Genomic DNA, 22,015 nt, shown 5'->3' with positions numbered 1-22,015 from the left:
GGTGCTCATCACTGGGAAACTGCTGTCAGCAGAGGCAGGACCAAGGCTAACATAAGCCATCACCCCCTAGGAAAAGATGCAGTTTCCTCTGATATGGAACATGAAGGTAATGATCATGCATCCAGAACTCAAAGCTACCAAGGGCTCAGAAAAGCTGTTCATTTGTGCATCACATAGCAATCCACAGCTCACAAAATGAACCAAAGAAAGAGCCCTAAGGAAGAAGGCAAAGGAAAATGGAAACATGTAAAACATTCTCTGATACTAGCAAGTACTGATGCTACATCAGCAAGCTGATGAGCATCAAGGTGATCTGAAATCTGACTTTCAGAGGAATGAAGAAAAAATGAGGAGAGGTGCAGCCAACAAACCCAGCTTTATCATCACGTGTCTGTGGCCCTAAGGGCCTCATGCCAGTAAGCAAAGTTGATAAAAAAAAAAAGCAGCCAGCTGTCCTGTATTTTTTTTTTAATCCTCAAAATGGGCAGAAAAGTGATGTGCACATGTGGCATGTCTCATTAATACTTATCATATGTGTATTCGTGCATCACACAGACCACAGATAGATCTAATTCTGCCATATGCCTGTTTCTCTTTTCAGAGTGTGGGTATTACACACAGACATTTATGCATGCTAATATTCTGCCACACTACACATCTAATAACATTTACCGCTATCCTTAAAAACTGTGCTCTAAGAACACTCTATAAGACATAGGTTATCATATATATATTTACCTTCCTACTTGTCTTACAAGTGTCTACACTTCTCTTATTTACATTAATTCTGTGCCTTTGGGGTTTTACCTCCTCTGCTGTGATAAAAAGATGACAGTGGAAATCAGGAAAGAAAAAACGTGTTCATTACCAAAGACAAAATGTTTTGAAGACAAAAGAACTATGAAGAAGAAATCTTAGTCTAGTTTGAACATTATAGACTCAAACAGCCTTAGCAAACCAACACAGAAAAGAGGGACAGCTAAGAAAAACAAACCCAAAAATGAACTGAATATAACCCCAGACATACTAAGAAGTGACAGGTATATTCACAAGTGAAATTACGAAACTCATGTTCTATTTAGGACAAAACATTAATTTCTGTGCAGCTGTTCAACAGCTATACTTAGCAGGAGAACAAGGGATTGCTCAGTCTTAAAAATTTAAGTATTTTTAAACACCGTCAATTGTTCCAGAGGAAGACTATACTGAGAAAACCTTATTTTGTAAGAAAGTTATAGTAAAAATAGATTTTGATTAATATGGAAGATGAAAAGGAAAGCAGATGAACTCTGGAATATCAAAATGCCCAAGAGAACAGCTTCCTGCAAAGCTACTTCATGTGCAAGGGAAATTCTCCGGTCATTCCAAATATTATATTACTTGCATCAGAATGAACTCTTCTTATTTGTGGGAAGTGGGTTACAGGAGTTTTATTTGGGGGCTTTTAAGTAGAAAACCCTTGTGGAAGGAAAGGGTATTCCATATCTGTACAAAAATCCACTTGATTATTTATTAAGCCCCATAAGAAGACTTCACTGGAATGCAGGACTATTCAAAAAGAAGCATCCTCTGCTTTCAGAACATCTACCTCATTTCCAAAACTCTAACTACTTTAGAGAAAATTTTTCAGACATTGTAACTTCTCTGGTCATATCAATATGGACAAGCTCATGATAAGACTGGTTCCAGGACCAGAAGGATGTACAGAAGGTTAAACTAGTGAGCTACTTAGCACAGACAAAACCAGTGATAGACTGAAGACTGTAATTTCTTTACCATCATGTTTGGGGTTTTTTTGAAGCTGACATGTAATTAAATGGAATCCAATCCACAAAGCAGTAACATGAATCTCCTTCATCCATACAACTGCCATTATTGTTCCGCGAACCCTCAGTGCACCCTGACTTAACATACACATGGGATACACACATGACATATGGTTCCTCTGAAAGACTTGCAAAATAATAAGCAGAAGTTTTCGGAGGTTTTTTAATTTCTTTTTTCTTTCCCTCCACCTCTAAACATCTGATGTGGTCACTTCATTTGAAAGCCTGCCTAGGAAGAGATAACACTCCATAGCTCTCTGGAACCACACTCTTAATAGAGGTGAAATTCCTCATCCATGGGGGCAAAACACTCTCACGGGAATTGGACATGCACACACACACACACACACACACACACAGAAGGATGAGAAGAAAAAATAATAATAAACAAATGTAAGAGATACAGTGTTCGTACCCTGGTAAGGTCCATGCCAAGTTTTAGCTGAGAGATGAGATGGAGAATTACACTGCGTTGATCATCCATGACTCCTAAATCCTCCTCTTCATTATCTTCAGTATCTGTCATTTCATCTTCAACTAGGATCAACTCAGAAGCTGAATGCTGAAATGAAAAGAAACGTCACAATCTGCACAAAACGATACAGATGAGGGTTTTTCCCCACTACATATGTTTAAAAATTGAGCTGTCTCAATGGAACTGAAGACAGCCTCTGTTAAAACCAAGAAAACATACATATTCAAAATAAATAAAAAAATCCAGTGATAGCTTCATAAAGCATTTTGACCCTTTTTTTCAGAATGAGAGTAGTATCAGACGCTAATTTACACATTATCTTCTCATATTTATACTGCAGTGATGCCAGATAAAAAGCACAGCATATAAAAGTAACGAGTCTTTTTATTAAACAGAAGTACACAGCTGAAAATGCGTTTTCAAGTTTGTTTCATAAATCTCTCCAGCAAATATTTGTATGTCATATGTAGATGTTGCATGACCTGATTTCACAGTTGTTTTTTTTAACTTTCTCTATCCAACTTAGATATCTAAGAAAGTCAAGACTGAAAGAAATAAAAGGACAACTATAATCAAAGAACACACCTTTGCAAAAAACCCAAAGACATTAGATTTTGGGGGGTAGGGCAATGCTATCAGTCTTTATGACATTTGCAACACTTTGCCACTTCACAGCACAACACCAATACTGCTGAGTTTCCAGAAATACAAGATGAAGATCAAGAGAGAGACACTATGTCACCCCCTTCAAGAGGAGCTTTACAGCAGAAAAGGATAATAACTTGTGATATTTTAATTTTCCTCAGGTTTTACAATGTATTACTAACAATAATCCGAACAGGTGGTAGCTACTTTGTTCAATCCACTGAAATCACTCTGCAAGCCTTCCAGATATGTATTCAAGTAAGCTTTTTATACTTCAAGGGGGAAAAAAAAGTTGGGTTATGTAGCTGAAAAATTACAGCCCAGCATTTCATTATCGCCCATGGATTCCATGCTGCAAATGAGACAACACTCCCTGCAAAAGTTAGCATTCTGTCATGCTGAATAACATTTCTGCAGAAACAGCTAGTTCATTACATAAAATGACAAATTTTTCATCTCGCTGAGAAAGTCCACGCTACTGAAAAGTTTCACTAAAACCAGTTGATACCCAGAATTAGGTTTCAAAGAAATATTTCTTAATGATCACATTAAAGACCCCTCAAGTGAACAGCAGCTTTTGTAACGACAGCTTCCCTTAAATTTAGTTACTACGGATGTTTCCAATATTTGAATAAACTATTTTCTTTCTCTCTTTTTTTTTTAATTACATAAATGTTAGGTAGCTATTCCCAAAAGAATAGCTATTTGGTGAAACCCAAGGACATCTGCAAGACACTTTACAGTTGCTTTATTTAGAAAGTAGAATATGTAGATTACATAAAACAGAATCTGGTGAGCTGTAACCTCAACAGCTTGGAGCTTTTCAAAAGGACAAAACCCCACTTTCTTCTTCCCACTCCCTCAGAAAATAAAAGGAGAGAACGATAAGCCCTTGTCTCCCAAAATGCACAGCACTATTATCCAACTGACGCCTTACTGACAAGTTCAATTAGCATAAAACCTGACAACCTCATACAAAATTATCAGTCAGGGAGGCATAAGGCACCGAAGCCTGGCTCAGTCACACATTCATTTGGAGGGAGCGTGGAAAAAGCAGTATCAGAACTTACAGTAGATGCTTCCACAGGAGGCTTCCCTTTGATCCAGCTTGACCTCATTGAGAGCACTGAGCTACCGAATAAGCTCTGCTGCTTCTGCTACTGCCATGAACCGAGCTTGCGGCAAACAAGCTCCAGCAGGAATTAACAGCGCCAGAAAAAAAAAGGCAAGGGAACCTCCCCTCCTCACTCCCACCCCCTCTTTTTTTTTTCCTTTTTTTTTTTTCTTTTTTTGCTATCCAACGGGTTGGAGAGTGTGCACCGGATAGCAATCTGCTCCTTGAATTTCCAGTCACATGGCATTGAGATCAGTGAGCTTAACTGCACGCAGCTCCAACTGGGAAATGGTGCTGCTGTTCCCAGAGGATATCCTGGTCAGCTGTTCTCCGGGAGGGAGGGGAAGGCACAGGAGTGTGCATGAGTGTGCATGAGTGTGCACAAGTGTGAGAGTGAAAGAGAACGTGCTAGCAGGTAACATACTTTTAAATGAACATATAACGGCTGTGTAACCTTTAGTTGTTAATAGCATCAGAAAACAAACAAATTCCCCCCAAGTCTGCAAAATAAATCATATACTGAGAATTTTCCTTTTTGCCTCAAGACTGCATATTCACCCAGGGACAGAAAATCTTTCTTTCCTGCTAAAACAGGTATTAGGTTTTCCATGCCTTTTAAATGTTACTAACAAAACAGCAACTGCCTCTCGTTGCTACCCTACAAAAAGTCCATGGTCAGGGCATCCTTTAAACAGTTTAGGTGCTCAGGAAAGTAGCATTTGCATTGTTGTAAATGAACGACTTTCTGCTCATCAGGGAGGATTAAATACAATGTAACATTAGACTCAATCGTGTATAATGACCATACTATAAGGATTAAAATTTTAATTACCTTTACCATCCCTATTTTAAGGACATGTGCAAGGACACCAAAAACCCCACAAGTCTACTGTTACAGTTATCAACATACTAGTGACCTCCAGTGAATGACAGCAGTTGTCTGCATATTTTAACACTTTACAAGAAAAAGAATTTAAAGAAGCAGTTTATAATTTATGTCACAGGACCTGAAGAGCATCCATCTTCACCAGGCAATATTGTTTCTGCATTTTCCTCTGTCCTCATTACCTTTTCTAGGTGACTTCTGAATTGCTTTTTAGGAGCACATAAAACACATTTCTTTAACTAACACATATTTTCTTAAAAAAAAGACCAAACGTAAGCAAAATATGGGGTGAGCAGACATACAGTCACAAAATACAAAGCTAGTGTACCATTAAAGTGTCATAAAAGTCTTTACATCTTTTTCTTTCCATGAAAATAGCACACAGTTCAGTAGTATCCAATGCGTAAGCATTCAACAGAATGCAAAAGATTATGTGGAGTGATTATCCTTTAATGGCAGCTTTTCTGAATTATCAGACACAAACATACTTTTTGTTTTTCCTCCTCCTGTAGAACATAACTGCAAAACTGACCTAGGAAAGCAGCAATCTGCTCCATTCCTGCATGGTCAGAGCATAATGTAAAAGCCATTGAGCTGCCCAGCCTGGGAATGAACAGCACAGCCTCAGATGCTGACCCTGAGAAATCCAATACTGAATCAGTTACAAACAAGCACCACAAAGGGGCTTATATTTAAAATCATTTTAATCAAAATCAGTTTGCAATACTGGGCTGGAGCACCAGGCTTTTTCAGAAAAATCTGAATAAAAAACAAAAGATAATTTCTAGAAATCCCACGAAGGGATGTACTTCAAAGTTTAAATGCCAAAGACACTGGCAGAGAGCTATTTTAAACAGGTCACCTCATTAGAACCAGGATCAATTAATTTAGAGAGGTTATCTGCTGGGATACAAAACGGATGTTCTAGTCAGCAGTCTTCATCAGAAAACATGCTGATTCTTTTTTAACAGATGAAACCTGTAAGGGAAAGAAATTGTTTCTGAAGGAAATATTCTGCATTTTAAAAAAATGTCTTCAGGAAGACAACACTTGGACAAGCATGGGATAGAATTACAGAGTTAAAAGTTATGCTCCTGCAAAAGGGCAAACATGCCTCTGCTCTTCCAAAGCCTCTTCCATAAGTTAATTTTCAAATTAACTGCCATAGTGGATATTAACTTTTAGGTAATTAATACAGATAAATGGGTCAGCACTTGGTTTTCCAACATACTTCACAAACCATAGCACGCAACAATACTGTAAAGAATGACTGGATCTCATCACTTATTTGCTGGAGGGAGAGAAAGGAATACACAGAATCACAGTCTCATTTAGGTTGGAACAGAATTCTTGTGATCATCTTGTCCCGCATCCTGCTCAAGCAGGCACATGTAGAACCAGTTGCCCAGGACTGTGTCCAACTACATTTTGATTATCTCTGAGGATGGAGACTCCATAACTTATCTGGGCAACCCATGCCAGTGTTCAACTATCTTCACAGCAAAAGCACATTTTCTGATGTTCAGATTGACTTTCATGTGCCCCCTGCCTCCTGTCCTGTCACAGGGCACTACTGAGAAAAATCTGTCTCCCTGTTCTTCATTCCCATGAGGTATTTATATACATAGATAAGATCCCCCCAAGCCTTCTCTTCTCCAGGCTGAACAGTCCCAGCTCTCACAGACTCTCCTCATATGATGCATGCTCCAGAACCTTCAGCATCTTTGTGGGCCAGCACTGGACTCACTCCAGTAAGTCCATGCCTCTCTTGCACGGGGGAGCCCAAAACTGCACACACCAGATGTGGCCTCACTTCTGCCAAGTAGAAGGGAAGGATCACAAGCCACTGGCAACACTCTTCCTTAAAGCAGCCCAGGATGCTGTTGGCCCACCTTCGCCCCAGGAGCACATTGCTGGCTCATGGTCAGCTTCTTCCCTGCAGAACTGCTTTCCAGCCAGACAGCCCCCACTCTGTAGTGGTGCAAAGGGGCTTACCCTCAGATATCCCCAGATACAGGACTTGGCATTTCTGTGTGTTGAACTTGATGAGATTCCCATCTGTCCAGACTGTCAAGGTCCCTCTCCACGACAGCACAACCCTCTGGCTCACCAGCCACTCCTCACAGGTATTTTATCACCTACAAACTTGCCAAGGGTGCACTCCGCCCCATCATCAAGGTCACTAATGAAGATGTTGAACAACCAGGCCCAGCGTTGACCCCTCGGGTGCACCACTAGGGACTGGCCTCCACTGGACCTAGTACCACTGATCACAACTCTCTGGGCCTTAATCCATCTCACTGCCCACTGATCTAATCCATACCCTGTAAGTTTCTCTATTAGGATGTTAGGGAAGACAGGATTAAAAGCCTTCCCAAGGTCAAAGCAAACAACATCCACTACTTTCCCCACAAGCACCAAGCTAGTCACTTCATTGTAGAGGGCTATCATGTTGGTTAAGCATGACTTCCCTTGTAAATCCATTATGACTACTCCTGGTTGCTTTCTTGTCCTTCATGTGTTTGGAAATGCTTTCCAAGGTAGTTGCTCCTCCACCTTCCCAGAGACTGAGGAAAGGCTGACAAACCTGCAGCTGCCCAGATGTTACCAGAGCATCCACAGATGTTCCTTCTTGCCCTTCTTGAAGATAGGAGTGACATTCACTTTCCTCTAGCCTTCATGAACCTCTCCCAAACTCCATAACCCTTTACAGACCATACATGGTTAGTTTGCAATGACACTGGCTAACTCCCTCCATGCTCATAGGTGCATCCCATCAAGCGTCCTGAAGTTATATATGCACAGCTTAAGTGCTGCCTCCTTTGTTCCTCTTCCACCAAAGGTCAGACCTCCTCCAGACTTTCCCTCTTATCTTAGAGGTCTGGGATTCCTGATGGCTGCTGTTAGCAGTAAAGACCAAGGTAAAGAAGTCATTGCATAGCTCAGACTTTTCTCTGTAGTAGTAAGCAGACACCCTGTATATCCTGACAGTGACACACTGAGGACTTGTATAGGACTCATAAGACAATTCCTCATATAATTACACAAAAGTACTCTAAGAATCTTCATTAAGGCATGAAAAAGTTTTTATGTATTACAAAAGGGATTATAGTCAGAAGCAAGAGGATGAATCTTAGGAACTTAAAACATCAACATAAAAATACATTATTTTATAATATTCCAAGGAAAATATTCTTTAAGTCGTTCTACACTCAAAAAATTGCAAAAGATTGTAAAAAAAAAGCCCCAACAAACCACTGTATGAAACATTTCTGCATCAAGAGGAAGATGGAATAAGTTAGAAGCAATATTAAACAGAATTAGCATTTTCAGACTAGGCAAGGATTGTCATATTTTCTGTATAGTCCTCTAATTATCATTGGCTCTACCAGTGCACATAAAAGTCAAAGGCTTCATTTTGATTTTCAGATTCCCTTCAATAATTATACAGGTTTGCAAGCATCATTTACACTTGCATTTGAGTAACTCAAGAGCTTGCAAACAGGTTTTCCGTGGGTGTAAGATTAAATATAACTCTGTAAGGTCAGGGAGCTTTAGCACATTACAGTGATGTGAGAAATTGGCCCCATAAGATTTTCTGCAGTTTCAATACCAAAGTTAGAATTATTTTTGTAAAGCAGATACAGTAAGACTACCCAAAGTAGTAACATATAATTAGCTGTTAGCTTCTTGCAGGGCTTGTTACTGTATCAGAACTGACAAAACTGCACTAACTTGCGAGCGTCACTTGTCCTCTCTTCTCCCATCAGGTACACACACATATTTAATTGCCCTTACTACCAGCTGTAGCAAGAACCTGATAGAAAAGCACACAAGCTTACTGCACCCATCCCTCATTAGTGATCAGACTCTCGAATGTAGTTTGTCCAGTCAGTTGTATTTATTAAACTATTTTATACAAAGACTTACATATTAACATGCTGTTGTGGTGGGCTGACCTTGGCTGGGTGGTAGGTGCCCACCAAAGCTGCTCTATCACCCCCCATCTCAGGGGAGAGAAAATACAATGGAAGGCTCATGGGTCAAGTTAAGGGAGAGATCACTCGCCCATTACCTCACGGCCAATACAGACGCAACTTGAGAAAATTAGTTTATTACCAATCAAATCAAACTAGGGTAATGAGAACATAAAACCAAATCGTAAAAACATCATCCATCCTCCTCACCCTTTCTTCCTAGGCTTAATTTTACTACCTCCTACACCTTGCCCACATGGTGCAGGTGGACAGGGAATGGGTTGCAGTCAGTACTTCACACCTTGCCTCGGTTGCTTCCTCCTCCTCAGGGGAGCAACGACTCAAGACTCTTCCCCTGCTCCAGCACGGGGTCCCTCCCACGGGGGACAGTCATCCACAAACTTCTCCAATGTGAGTCCTACCCATGGCCTGCAGTTCTTCACAAACTACTCCTCCATGGGTCCCTTCCACAGGGTGCAGTCCTTCAGAAACAGACTACTCCAACACAAGTCCCCTGTGGGGTCACAAGTCCTGTCAGCAAATCTGCTCCAGCACGAGGCTCCTCTCTACACTGGTCCATTGGTACCAGGAACCTACTCTAGCATGGGTTTCCACAAGGTCACAACCACCTGCACCAGCATGGGGTCCTCCACAGGCTTCACTGTGGACCTCCATGGGCTGCAAGGGGACAGTCTGACTCACCATGGTCTTCACCACAAGTTGCAGGGGAATCTGTGCTCCAATGCCTGGAGCACCTCCTCCTCCTCCTCCTCCTTTTTCACTGACCTTGGTGTCTGCAGTTGCTTCTCTCACATAGTCTCAACTCCTCCCTCTGCTGCTGTTCTGCAGGATTGGATTTTTTCTCCCCTTCTTAAATTTGTTACCCCAGAGGCACTACCACCACTGATGATGGGCTCAGCCATGGCCAGCAGCAGGTCCATCCTGGAGCCAGCTGGCATTGGCTCTGTAGAACACAGAGGAAACTTCCAGAAGCTTCTCATAGAAACCACTCCTGTAGCCCTCCCACTAACAAAATCTGGCCATGCTAGCTAAACTTTGAAGCATTACAAACAAAAACTGAAACACAATTACTTCAAACCCACCCACTAAAGACTGATATCTGAAATCATCATCATCCATGCATTTCTTCTCTAACTTCCAAATTCATTGACATTTACAGATTATCAACCTTAAACTTAACTGTAAGGCAGTAACACTTTTTAATATCCAATAAGATCCTGTATCTCTTTATATAAGGTTTTCTATTCTTCAAGAAAAGTTCAAATAAAACAAAACACAAAATAATCTTCTCAACCTTTACCACCACACAATGTAAGCAGAGGAAAGACAAAAATAGGGTAGGACAAGTTGTGGTGGAGTGAACTCAGGTCATTGCTTGAGCCCTGGCCTCCATCTTACTGTAGTCTCATTTATGCTTTGCTCCCGCTGGCCCTGTGACTGATCACTGCAAAGAATGAGAAGATCAAAGATAAAACCTCAAACACAACAACATACCATATGTCATGGTATGGCACCTCCAAAGTTCCAAAGAGAATTAAGGTTGCCCAGTGTCCGAGGTTTGATTTTTTTAAAGCCACCTAATGAGCTCAGAACCAAAGCAGAGCTTAAATGGAGAATTTACAAGGCAAAACTTACTACCTCCATCTACCTCCATTTCATGCTGAAAAAGGTTTCTTAAAGGTAACAAAATAGGCAGGCTCAGCTCAGTTGCATTTTTTTTCATTTACTCTGAGTATTTCATAGGAGTTGTCTCCTCTACTGCCTTTGTCAGTAGCTTTTGCTTTAATTGCTGGGAAAAATTTTGCCACAGTATTAATATGAAAAAAGCCTACCACCCCAAAGGGGAACTCACCCCTCCTCAAACCCCAAAACACACCCACAGTTACACTTCTCCTAGCATTCAGTTGTTATAGCTTAGATACAAAAATGATGAACCAAAATTAGAGTTAACTTTTAAAACATCAAAGCAAATACAAGGAGATGACAATCAAATGAGAAGGATTTTACAATTAAAAAGTGAACACACTATAACTTACACACAACAAAGCTATGGCAAGCAAAATTATCGCTTTCTTTTTGTCATCCACATACAGAACCAATTGGCAAGACAGCTACTTTCTCCTTCAGACAACTGGATGAAGGAAAAATGGCGTAATAGGAAGATTTTCTACTTACCTTAAACTATGCACACCAAGAGAAATAATCCAGGCATATCTATCTGGATAGACAAGTGACTGCTGCATCTGAGTTCGGGTTCTGACAGTGTGGGGTCAAAGCTTTTATGTAATCCTAGAAACATCATTCAGCACTGATAGGTCAAACCAGATATTATTTGGTAGAAAAAGCTTAGACCAGGAAAGAATGTCTACAGAGTGCCCAGAAATTAATTTCTTACCAAAGCTGTTATGTATGTTTGGTAATTCAGGTCTCTAGAGAAAATAAATTTTTTCAAGCTAGGACTATCAATGATTAAAACATCCCCTTTTTTGGTGTGTGTATGGATAATTTGTACATGTTTTGTGGTTTGTAGCTTGTTTCTTTTTCATTGAATATGCTAAACACACTTGATGTTCAGAAAATCTCTTCAACTGGGGACAAGTGCAAGGATCAAAGTGTGGCAATGTGAGCAATCTGTCTATCACACAACATTAATTGGATACAACGTGTAATAGCAGAGACATCTACTGAACCAAGAAATACCTACCCCTCCTTAGGAGATAATTCCATCACTGCAAAGCAATCAAGCAAAGTAGAAACACATCTTGATACCAATACTGTGTAAATATAGACAGGCTAACATACAGACAATGCAAGCAAAGAAAATGATCACAAAACCTGTACCTTAGGTGACAAATAGGTCTGCAATCTTCTTCTTTCTCAACAAAAACAATCTGCCAGGCATCTGGAGGCAAGCACATTATCTAGATGCTCACCATTTAGAGAGCTCTACTAATGCCTTTTTGTTCATGTTTTGCAGTAGTATCTCTGGGAATAGACGTCTTTTCATGATTAAAGAGCAAGCTCAGAAAGCTTCCTTTTCCTACACTGCAGATGTGTTTTACTCTGACCTGTGACCATGTTTAGCAATAACATAACAATAAAGCAGTGATGAGGACCAGATAACATAAGAGATTTCAAAAGAAAAAGGGCTGGTTTCTTGTTTAAAGAATAGGAACAAATGCATGTAACATGAAACAAAGAGCATGTCTGTTTATGTTGCAGAATAGCCTGTGCAAGGCTATTCAGAAAAAAATATTTGAAATTAACCATGAAAGTAATTATGTTTAAAAATAAAGAATCAATCAGTGACTAGATATCCTGTTAAACAGAGATCTTCTTTGGGTTACCTACAGTATTGTAATCCTGTTATGCACCAAATAATGTTTGTTGGACAACTTTTTCCCTACATGTCCATCTCTTCTTCATAAAACAATTCCTCTTGCCAAAAATCAATTTTCGTAAACCTAACATAGTCAGTTCTGAAAATAGGCTGAAAAGCAGCTAATTCCCAAGCACAGACTCCACAGGAAAAGATTAGGTACCAAGTACTAGTCCACACATCCTGTGAGCACCTTTCATAAAATGAGGGCTACTGAAATACAGCACTGTTTAATCTGAATTCTAAAACACAAGAGGACTCTGCAGTATTGCATAAATTCAGTAAGAACGAGGAATAGATATATTTTATCATCAGAAAGGAACACTAACATGAGAATATAAAAAAAAGTGCAAAGAGAAAAGCCCCACGGACTTGTCCTAAATTGAAGCAAAAAAATCTTGCAGACTAGCATAAATCACCACTGTAAGATACTTAGTATCACATCATAAACAATTTTAACAAAACCTATTCCTAATGCACTACAGTTACTAGTAAAGAAAAATTTCCTGAAAGATATTCAGTTTTATTTTGAGAATCAAATTTTTTAGAAGCAAGATGGCTATAAATACAGCATCTGACACTATCCAAAATAAGTTACTCGGAATGTACAAGCTTACAAACCACACGGTGTAGCAGGACAGGTTCCAGTCACTGGTCAGGAAGTACTTCAGAGACTACAAGAGGTCTGAAAGTCACATGCTTATAACTTCTGGGGAGCCAAAGACAAAAGACTGCACTGAGCTGCAGGTTTGTGAGGGGACTAATGGGGGAGTTTGCAGGACCTCCACTGTTGGAGGTGTTCAAGATTTGACTGAACATGATCCTGAGCAAGCTGACCTGATTAGCTCTGCTTTGGGCACAGTGTCGAGATGCAGGACCTCCAGAGGTCCCTTCCAACCCAGAGTATTCTGTGATTCCATTATGATTTTGCTTGCAAAGCCCAGTAACTGAAAAGTTAGGAAGTAACAAAGCTGAAGGCATTCAGCCAGCTGTAATTCTCTTTCATGTTGCTTTGTATGCCAGCTAAGCAAATTTATGGCAGAAAACTACTGCCACATTAGTCAATAATATACCATTCACATATGCAAAGAGGGCACAAAAAGATGGACAACTACAAATTTAACCTTTACAATCGTCTTGTCTTGCAATACTAATCTATATGTAAATCCAGCTCTCACAGTGCTATTTCTTGTATGCAATATCACATGTCAACATATTTATAAGAGGACAGGAATGGTAAAGACATGTTAATACAAGCACTATTAACAATCTTTCCTAAAGACAACACATTTATTAAACTATCCTGACTCTTTCTGTAATTTCTTGTCTCATCCACGATACACATTGCTGCAACACAACAAAATTAAAAAAAAGCAGGCTCAAGTCTTCCCAAAGAAAATCAGATCATTACAAATCATACCAAGAGAAGATTTAATGTATATATGAAACAAATTGAACTTAGAAGATTGTCATCTTTTATACAGCTAACCTCAAGGCCAGTGGAACTCTGCTTGAAAAGCTTCTAAGAACCATTTTCAGTCTGATGAATTGCTTGGTCCATCTCAGACTGTGAAGACAACTGTGCAGACTCCCTACACTACAATGTAGAAGAGTCTTGCCTCTTTCATCTTCTCCTTCCAACTCCTAACTCTGAAACAAAGTTCTATAACTAAATCCTTTTATCCCAGCTGTCTCCACACTTCCAGTTTTTCAAATATGAAAATCCCTAGAATACATCAACACAAGCTGAAAACCATATTTTTTTTCTAGCAAGACCAGATGGAACAGCTGAAGCCAGCTTGGATGATGCTTCACTAAGAAAGATAAAGCAATGCCAACCTGAGATAAACACTCGCTGTAGAAGAGTTTCAGCCCAACTTACTGACAGTCTTAATGAGATGGGTAAGCTTACTAATGGGCAGAATTGCCAAACTCACACATAGAAAAATATATTAAGAAATAAAACTAAGAGCACAAGGCAAATCAACTGGCACATAACAATGTGCCACAATCCTGAAATAAAATTAACCCTGGCTTCAGATTCCTTTTGCAGGGGGCAGAGGTTTTATAATGAACAGAGTAAGCAACTGATCCATTTTAACTTAATTTTTAAGCCTTACTGCAAGGGTTCCCAAGTTCTTTATATTCCAATGATTAGTTTTCACTGACTTTCACTAGTAATTATGGAATGCCACATGAATCTGAGCCTCATGTTTATTCAAATTAGATGCAATTTTATATTAAAGCTTCATATTTTTATTTTACATAGAATATTACTCTCAATTATATAGATAGCAGCTGGAAAACATGCATTTTGGAGGTGGGAGTGACTCAACAATATGCAGTGGCTTTGGCTGGAGGCAAATTTTCATTTATTATTTGCATAAACAGTTTTACTAGAGGATTGTTTGCTGACACTAGCTATTCTAGAAAGCTAGCAAAAAAAATAAAATCAACATTAGCTAGATTATCTTAGTCATTGTCAGGGCTGCTGTAGCAGGCTTAGGGTCATTTAATTCTACTTTTAGTGTAATTGTACATTTAATCCTTAAATATACGTTCCCTTGATTATCCTTAAATATACCTTCAGTTGATTACCTCAGATTTCATTTTTTAGATGGTGTGCGTAGTGAATGGATTAACTGGTACCATCTCTGCCTAGAGATTAATTTAGCTATCTAAGTCATTACAGGCCATTCACTGTGCTCTTCGGCCCAAAAACCACTTAATCATGCAGAAGACAAAAACCAGAGCACACATGCAGAAATCCTGTAATGTCCGTACTAAACAGTGAAAAAGGACTCTCTGTAATACTGCAAATGTTACTTTCCCATCCTGATCTGTTCTCTTTGCAATACTGCATTTGTGGCTAGCACTGTATGTTCAGGGCTAAGCTCATCTCACAGCATCAATTACGCAGATTTATGGCAAGTACAAAAAGGAACTAGGAAACACTAGGAACAAATGGGCAAGACAGAAATAAATAGAGCATTAAATAAATAAATACTGAATTAGAAATAATTTCTTTTATCTAGCTTAGTTTCTAAAATTACAGGAGCATTTTTAAAATCATTTTTTTACCATCTCTAACACATTCTGTAACAGCTATGAAGTCCAAAAGTCTGAACTCATATTAGGATATATACTAACTTACAGATAAAATACACATAACAGCTTGAAAGAAAGTATCACCTGAAAAAATGGAACAAACCCACAAACTTTTAACATTAACAACAGTTCAGCACCTCCTTTAAATAGCACAGTTCCCTCTTACCGTTGAAAACACCAAGGTTCAGACCATCTAGGGCACCAAAATATCTTTAATAACCTGGACTTGACTGCCCTTGCAATCACTATCACAATTAAAACCTGGTTTAGCAGTTAGATAATCAGAGCTAAAGGCTCCTACAGAGCTAAAACTTCAATCCTATTAAAAAGACACTTTGATACAGAGCATGCATACAGCTGCTCAGGCACACAAGCAAGGGAAAGTTTGGAAAGCAGAGAGACTACACAGATACCACAGATCCACAGGACGGCAAGAATCAGCTGGCATGGCATTTTAAGGCATAAAAATCACATGAAAAGAGCTATATCGCAGATGTAGCTACAGCACTATTTTTTAAAATAATTCTTAACTAAACTGTTAGATACAAAGAAAACGATTCCTTCCCTTTCAGACCCCACATAAGAACAGCCCGTTACCCATTTATATTTAGCTGTCAGGGGAAGCATTTGGCCTGAAGCTATATTTTGTCAGCTCAGAGTGGGAATTCTGACACCTAAAACGGTAATTAGTTGAACTGGAACAGTAGCTCACACAGGGAAGTGATTTACACCTTTATTCTACTTTGGCACTGAGTTTATTACAACTGAATTTACTATGAGATTCAAACTAATCCATTTCAGCATTTCTTGAAAGGAATTTCAAAAGTATTAACCCTTAAATGAAGGAAGCAGGGTGTCGTTTATGGCAGACCAGACACAGACCAAGTTCACATCACAGCTCTGAAGAGTGTACTCTGACATATTCCACAGTAGATTTGTCCTGCTCTGCTTTAAGGGAAAATCCTAAAAAATACCTTGAAATTATGATTAGAGTTTATACCATAAAATGTGAAGTGGTTCACTACAGGATGTCCAGAAGCATCTTATATTGATTCACATCAGATGGAGAATGGTTCTGTTCAACTCAGCCCTTATCCCTGCTTCCTTTCACCTGCTCTTTCAGGTGGAGAGACAAAAAAAAAAAAAAAGGAACTAAAACTCAGAAGGCTTATAAAAAATTTTTTAAAAAGTATGGAAAATAAAAGACAAAAGTGCTTGATCTGGTTATTCACTGTCAGGGTTATTTCTTTCAGTGAGGATAACAGCCTTAAACCTCATGCTGTCCTATATCACAGCCCTAAAAGAAAATTGATCTGGGAAAATGAAGCAGCAACATCAAGAAAGTACATGGTAAAGTAGGCAAGGAACACATAAGAAAATAATTTCTGCCACAAAATCTTTTATTTTCTAATCTAGTTTAAGCAATATCTCTAATGACATCCCTGCATTTGGAAGCAAGAAACAACCTAAATAAACAAAGCAAGTAAACACCAACATATTATGTAAAGAGAATAGCCTTTAGCTGCTATCTTATGTCACCAGGGAAGAAATTCTGCATTCCTGAAACTTTAACAGTGCGACAGACCAGAAGGTAAGGTTTTACTTTAGTTACCTACAGCACCAAAACTCAACTCCAGAACTCACCACATCTCTCAAGAATGCTTGAGTATTCAAAGAAAGTTGCATTAGATGAACCTTCTTATTTCAGAGAAGAATTGCAAAGATCTACACTTCTTCATAAACATACAAAAACCATGGCAGAAAACAAGTCATGGGTTTGTTAACAATGCCGCTTAACACACAGCTGCAAAGTGTCTGAATGTTGTGCTGAGAACTGGCACAGTTACCACCAACCACACAGCCATTTGGTCATGCTGCCAGGAAACTGCTGCCTCTGGCAGCTGGCTATGCAGGAGAGATTCCTCAGCAGTCACCCACAACCCCCCAACTTTGCCCCAACGAAACATCTCTGTTTTCTTTTTAAAATCACTGCTGATCCACATAACTAAAATTATCTTTTACTTATAAATAACATTCCCTAATGTAAACAGCCAAGCCTATTGCTCCTCAAGGGTAACATTTAATGGCCTTTTCTATTTCAGACTGTAGGTCAGTTCACAATTTTTTTAGTCTGTACATCTACTATATTGCACAGAGAGTTCGCCAAAAGGCACTTTCCCATTCCTTTGGGGTATAGCTTCTGACTAAGAGGTTATATCACAAAAAGTACAGATTTTTTAAAATAAAAATCTAGGTCCACTCAAAGAAGATATTTTAATAGCACTGATACAGGAACTAGCACTCTCTTCTCATAACTTCTGTAAAAGCAAGGCTCATTTGTTTCGGCAGGTACATTTTGAAGGTTGAGCCCCATTAATACACCACCAGCTTCTACAAGAAATAGGATTATCTAGTGCCTAGTTGGTTGGGTTTTTTTAAAGGAAGTCATTAAGAGAAATAAGCTTCATTTGAATGTATTCCTTTCTTCTCCTACATTTAAAAATGCTACCAGATAAAAAAGAAATAGGAGCCTTCAATGTCAAAAAAATGTCAACCAAGAACATCTAGAAGCATTTTCTCATTCTCTGCTGATGTCACCACTGTTACTTACAACAAAGTATTGGGACTACAAAATAAGCATAGTCAGTGCTTTTATACCTTTGAAAATTAACTAGCTACTCAGTGCCAGGATACACAACAGGCCACAATATATTTAAAAACATGATTAAATCATGCACACAGAATTGCTAGAGTGTGTCAAGTCAAATACCTTTGACAACTTTGGGGATATCAGACATCATCTGCTGGGTGACTACCTGGCTCAGGCAGCATCCTTAGCAGGGTAACAGTTAAGTTTCTCAAAAAAATTTCTCCTCTTGAAAACCTGTTCTCTGACTCTCTTTTCTCTAATCACAGCAACAAGAAGCTCCAGCTACCTGTTCAGCTCAGACAGCTGGGCAAAACCTACAGCACTCTAGGAAAACTTCACGTCCTCTCCCAGAAAAGGATCTGAGGTGTAGCCTCTTTAAGAGGGCATGACAACTTGCTTGATCTGAACGTGAGTATAAAAACACAAAAGTTCCAATTGGTGTTAGATGCAACTGTTCCCATCTTCCATAATACTGCTTTTGTGCTTCAGCCTTCCAACAGGGCACTGGTATCTTGATAAAAATGATCAAAACTGAAAAATGTATCATTTAAAAAAGCACTTCAAATTCTGAGCCAACAGTATCAAACTCGGACATCATCACACACACAGAGACTCAGTGTAAGGGAAGATGCAGATCTGGAAAGAGCTTCCAGGAATGAATCCCAATGTAGGCCACTTTCTTCAGGCTAAACCAAATTTCTGCTTAATAAATTGTAGTTCTATATAACAAAAACTACATGCCTGAGTTCAGTTGCTTCTTGTGTCCCAAAGCTTCTAAATACAGGCTGCTGATTTCAAGAAGATTGTTCACAAAGCACTGAGGATTCTGTACTACAGTGTGCTACACTTCCTTGCTTATCAATCTCTTCAAGGGTACTCCCTTTCTCAGTAAATCATGAGTTCCACAAGCAAAGCAGTACCCAAACCACACACACAACTCAGTGTCTTTTATCAGCAAGTGAAGGGGAGGAGACTGGACTTTAAAAAACAATGGTAATTTAAAACAAGTCATAAATGCAACTGTAAAAGTGATATCTTGACACAAGTTACATCAGCTGCTCCTCTTTATGTTCTTGCTGCAAAGCCCATGCCCCTACATCTCATTTTTGACCAAAAAAAAAAAAAAAAGAAACAAATTTCAATGGTTCAGTAACTCCCAAAACAATACTCTTAAATAGCCCTTGTCTTAAAAACACACTATAAGAACTACAGTTGGCTTATCTGAAAAAGAAATTAGACAACTTCCTAATTAAAATCAATCACAGGTAATTTACACATTATGATTAACAAACAGTAGGAGTAACAGAATTTGAAATTACTTTCTAAGGAAGAGGACCACGGTAACATGTAATAGTAAAAAAAGACAAATCTAGTTTATCCTTGAATTTTTTTGAGCTATATTCAACTCACAATACTACAAAGGAACTGGAAAAACAGCTTTATTGATGCTCTCAGCCATTACAGATTTTATTAAAGGTCATATAATTTAACTTAAGCCACTCCAATTGCCAAGGGCATTCAGTAGTAGAAAAGGGTTTCCTCAGCTCTTTCAAAAACTTTTTCACAGTTCTCCAGGTCTCATGTGCTCCAGGTTCCCTATAATCTGTAGGGTCTCAGAGTGAAGTGTTTTCCTGGTGGGTAGCACTGGTAACCGAAGCTGAAGAAATGTGTCATGGTGAGAGATTTTCAGTGCATGAGATGTCTGATATGCAGCTGTGAGTCTCCTCAAAGGGTCGAAGCTTCAGAACTGCCCTTTACCAAGTAAACGCCACAAAAGCACAAATCAACTGGCTGGTGCAGGATGATGTGGGCAAGTTCTGCCTATAATCACTTAATAGGAAAAGGTATCAGAAAATAATACAGCTTTTCAACTCAAAGAATCTATATACTCAAGAGATGCCCAAGAGCAACATGGAAGAACAAGTAGCAAGCAAATGTCGTGGCCCTAGTGCCTCCTGTCTATCTCAAAGTAGGATGAAAAGCAAACAGCTTTTTTTGTCACCAGTAGAAAGAAATGCATCCTGACAGTTTGTTGATTGCTTTTACAACCAGGAAAGAGGCTGTGCACTTGTCAAAGTTCACTGACCTAAGTACCTCAGAGAAGCAAAAGCACAGAGTAATGTCGTCAAATAGCATATTTCAAGTTTTTAGAGTGCACTTTTGCATGAAACTTCTCATTTTCACAATTAATTTCAAACAAAGAGGATACTACAAAGACAAAAGTATAATAATTCATGATAAAAGTATCCACCATTATACATGGTTTCCACCTAACTAATGACCCACAGAGACCAAGCATGCTTACCTCTGTATTTGGTTGTAGTGCCTGTCCGTCCTGGGATGCAGATGGTACTATTGCCCATGTAATGCTGGCACTAGCAGATGATAAAGAGCTGAGGGCACCATTTTTCAGTTGCTCTTGGGAGTGTGACTTGGGCCCAGGCCATCCCAGGATACCTTCTGAAGCAGAAAATAGGTGTCAGCTTACAAGAGACAGATTACAGATTTCTTCCATTCACATAATCATTCTACTAATCTAAATGAACTGTTATCTCTTCTCTGCTTCCAGGCACAGTTTTACTTTAGTAACAAAAAATCGTGTACTTACTGAACTAGCTTAAGGAATTTCTCAAATAATACCCCTGCATTTGGAAGCAAGAAACACTCTAAATAACCAAAGTGAGCATCTTATAGGCCAACTTAAGTGTGATTTTTTTTTAAGTCAATTAATGTTACTCCTCCCACCAGGAGGAGTAACCCTTATGTATAATTCTACCTTGCAAGCCTTGGTAATTAAGCAAGTATTCTCTACCCACTATTGTCATAGGTATGAAGTTATCCAAGTAAACCCTCCATTTTTTTCTGCCTGAAATCAGAGTTTTAAGCCTAGCAGCTGTATTTTAGTTCTGTCTCTACTATTAAAAGCTTTTTCTAGATTAAGTATTAAAGTGCTTCAGTGGTCCCAAGACGAAGAGATCTCACTGGAAAGATACACATTAAATATGAATCAAACAGAACTTGACATCAGAACGACCCTTATTTCGGGGGGCACTTGATTTCCTGGATGGATCTGTATTTAAGGATGCCATGAAAGAAAGGAGGATCAGCTAAGGCAACTGTGCAGTTGTTCCTCCCTTACTGCTCTAAAACACAGGATCAACAGTCAAATCAGTAGCCCTCAGCACAGGACTTAAATTTCAGCTATTAATTACACGCTGTTATAAAATGCAGAGATATGGACCAAAAAAAAAAAAAAACACAGCTCTTCAGTCATTACCATAATTTGTATAGGAATATACAATTAGTGCCACAGGGAGGATCTCCTCTCATCACTGACAAGTTTTCAAGATGACGCAAAGCAACGCTAAGTACATTAAAGAACATGCAATTTTCTTCTCCATATCACCAGGGTTACCAGAGATTGCCTCCTAATTAAAGTAAATGGTTTGATCTGGTGAGGCAATGCTGTGTAGTATTACATTAACACTTCCATTATTAAAAAACGGGACACGAATCCTATAGCTGAACTCTTAGCAAATTCTAAAGATAAAACATTTACAGAACACTCCTCTCATCTAAAATGGCACTAAGTTATGATGACATGACAAAACTTCAGCTCTACTTGCTTAGCATGCTTTTGTGGCACCATCTTTTGCTGAGGAAAGCATGAAGAAAGCATAAGCAAATAGTTAAGTATAAAATGATTTTCAAAGATCTAATTAATCAACAGGGGAAAAAAATCCATCTTTTTTTCTTTTTTTTAAATGTATATTTCATACAATTACAAAAATTTCCCCTTGCCAAAAGAAGAACATCTCTGTGGCTCTGCTGTCGGGAGACATTAACCATGTGAGAGAAAATGACGGTATCAAAACAAAAGGTCATTTTCTTGGATTGGCTCTACTTATTGGTCTACACATGAGGAAGTTAACAC

General features: G+C 38.9%; 1 protein-coding gene across 1 annotated transcript in view; it reads right to left on the bottom strand.

The window, feature by feature from the left end:
* The window catches only part of OSBPL10 (oxysterol binding protein like 10), a 110,644-nt gene that overhangs the window by 20,390 nt on the left and 68,239 nt on the right, over window positions 1–22,015 (bottom strand). Inside the window, exons 6-7 of the mRNA XM_051788987.1 lie at window positions 20,387–20,541; window positions 2,242–2,388 (exon numbers count right to left, since the gene is read on the bottom strand). Coding sequence (XP_051644947.1) covers window positions 2,242–2,388; window positions 20,387–20,541 — 302 coding nt within the window. The remainder of the gene's footprint in view (window positions 1–2,241; window positions 2,389–20,386; window positions 20,542–22,015) is intronic.

Source organism: Manacus candei, unplaced genomic scaffold, assembly GCF_025592945.1.
Source record: "Manacus candei isolate 608988 ecotype Guabito, Panama unplaced genomic scaffold, ASM2559294v1 h1tg000026l, whole genome shotgun sequence".
Classification (NCBI taxonomy): Eukaryota; Metazoa; Chordata; class Aves; order Passeriformes; family Pipridae; genus Manacus; species Manacus candei.
Note: the sequence above shows the minus strand (reverse complement) of the source record. Positions and strands in the feature narration are given on the sequence as shown.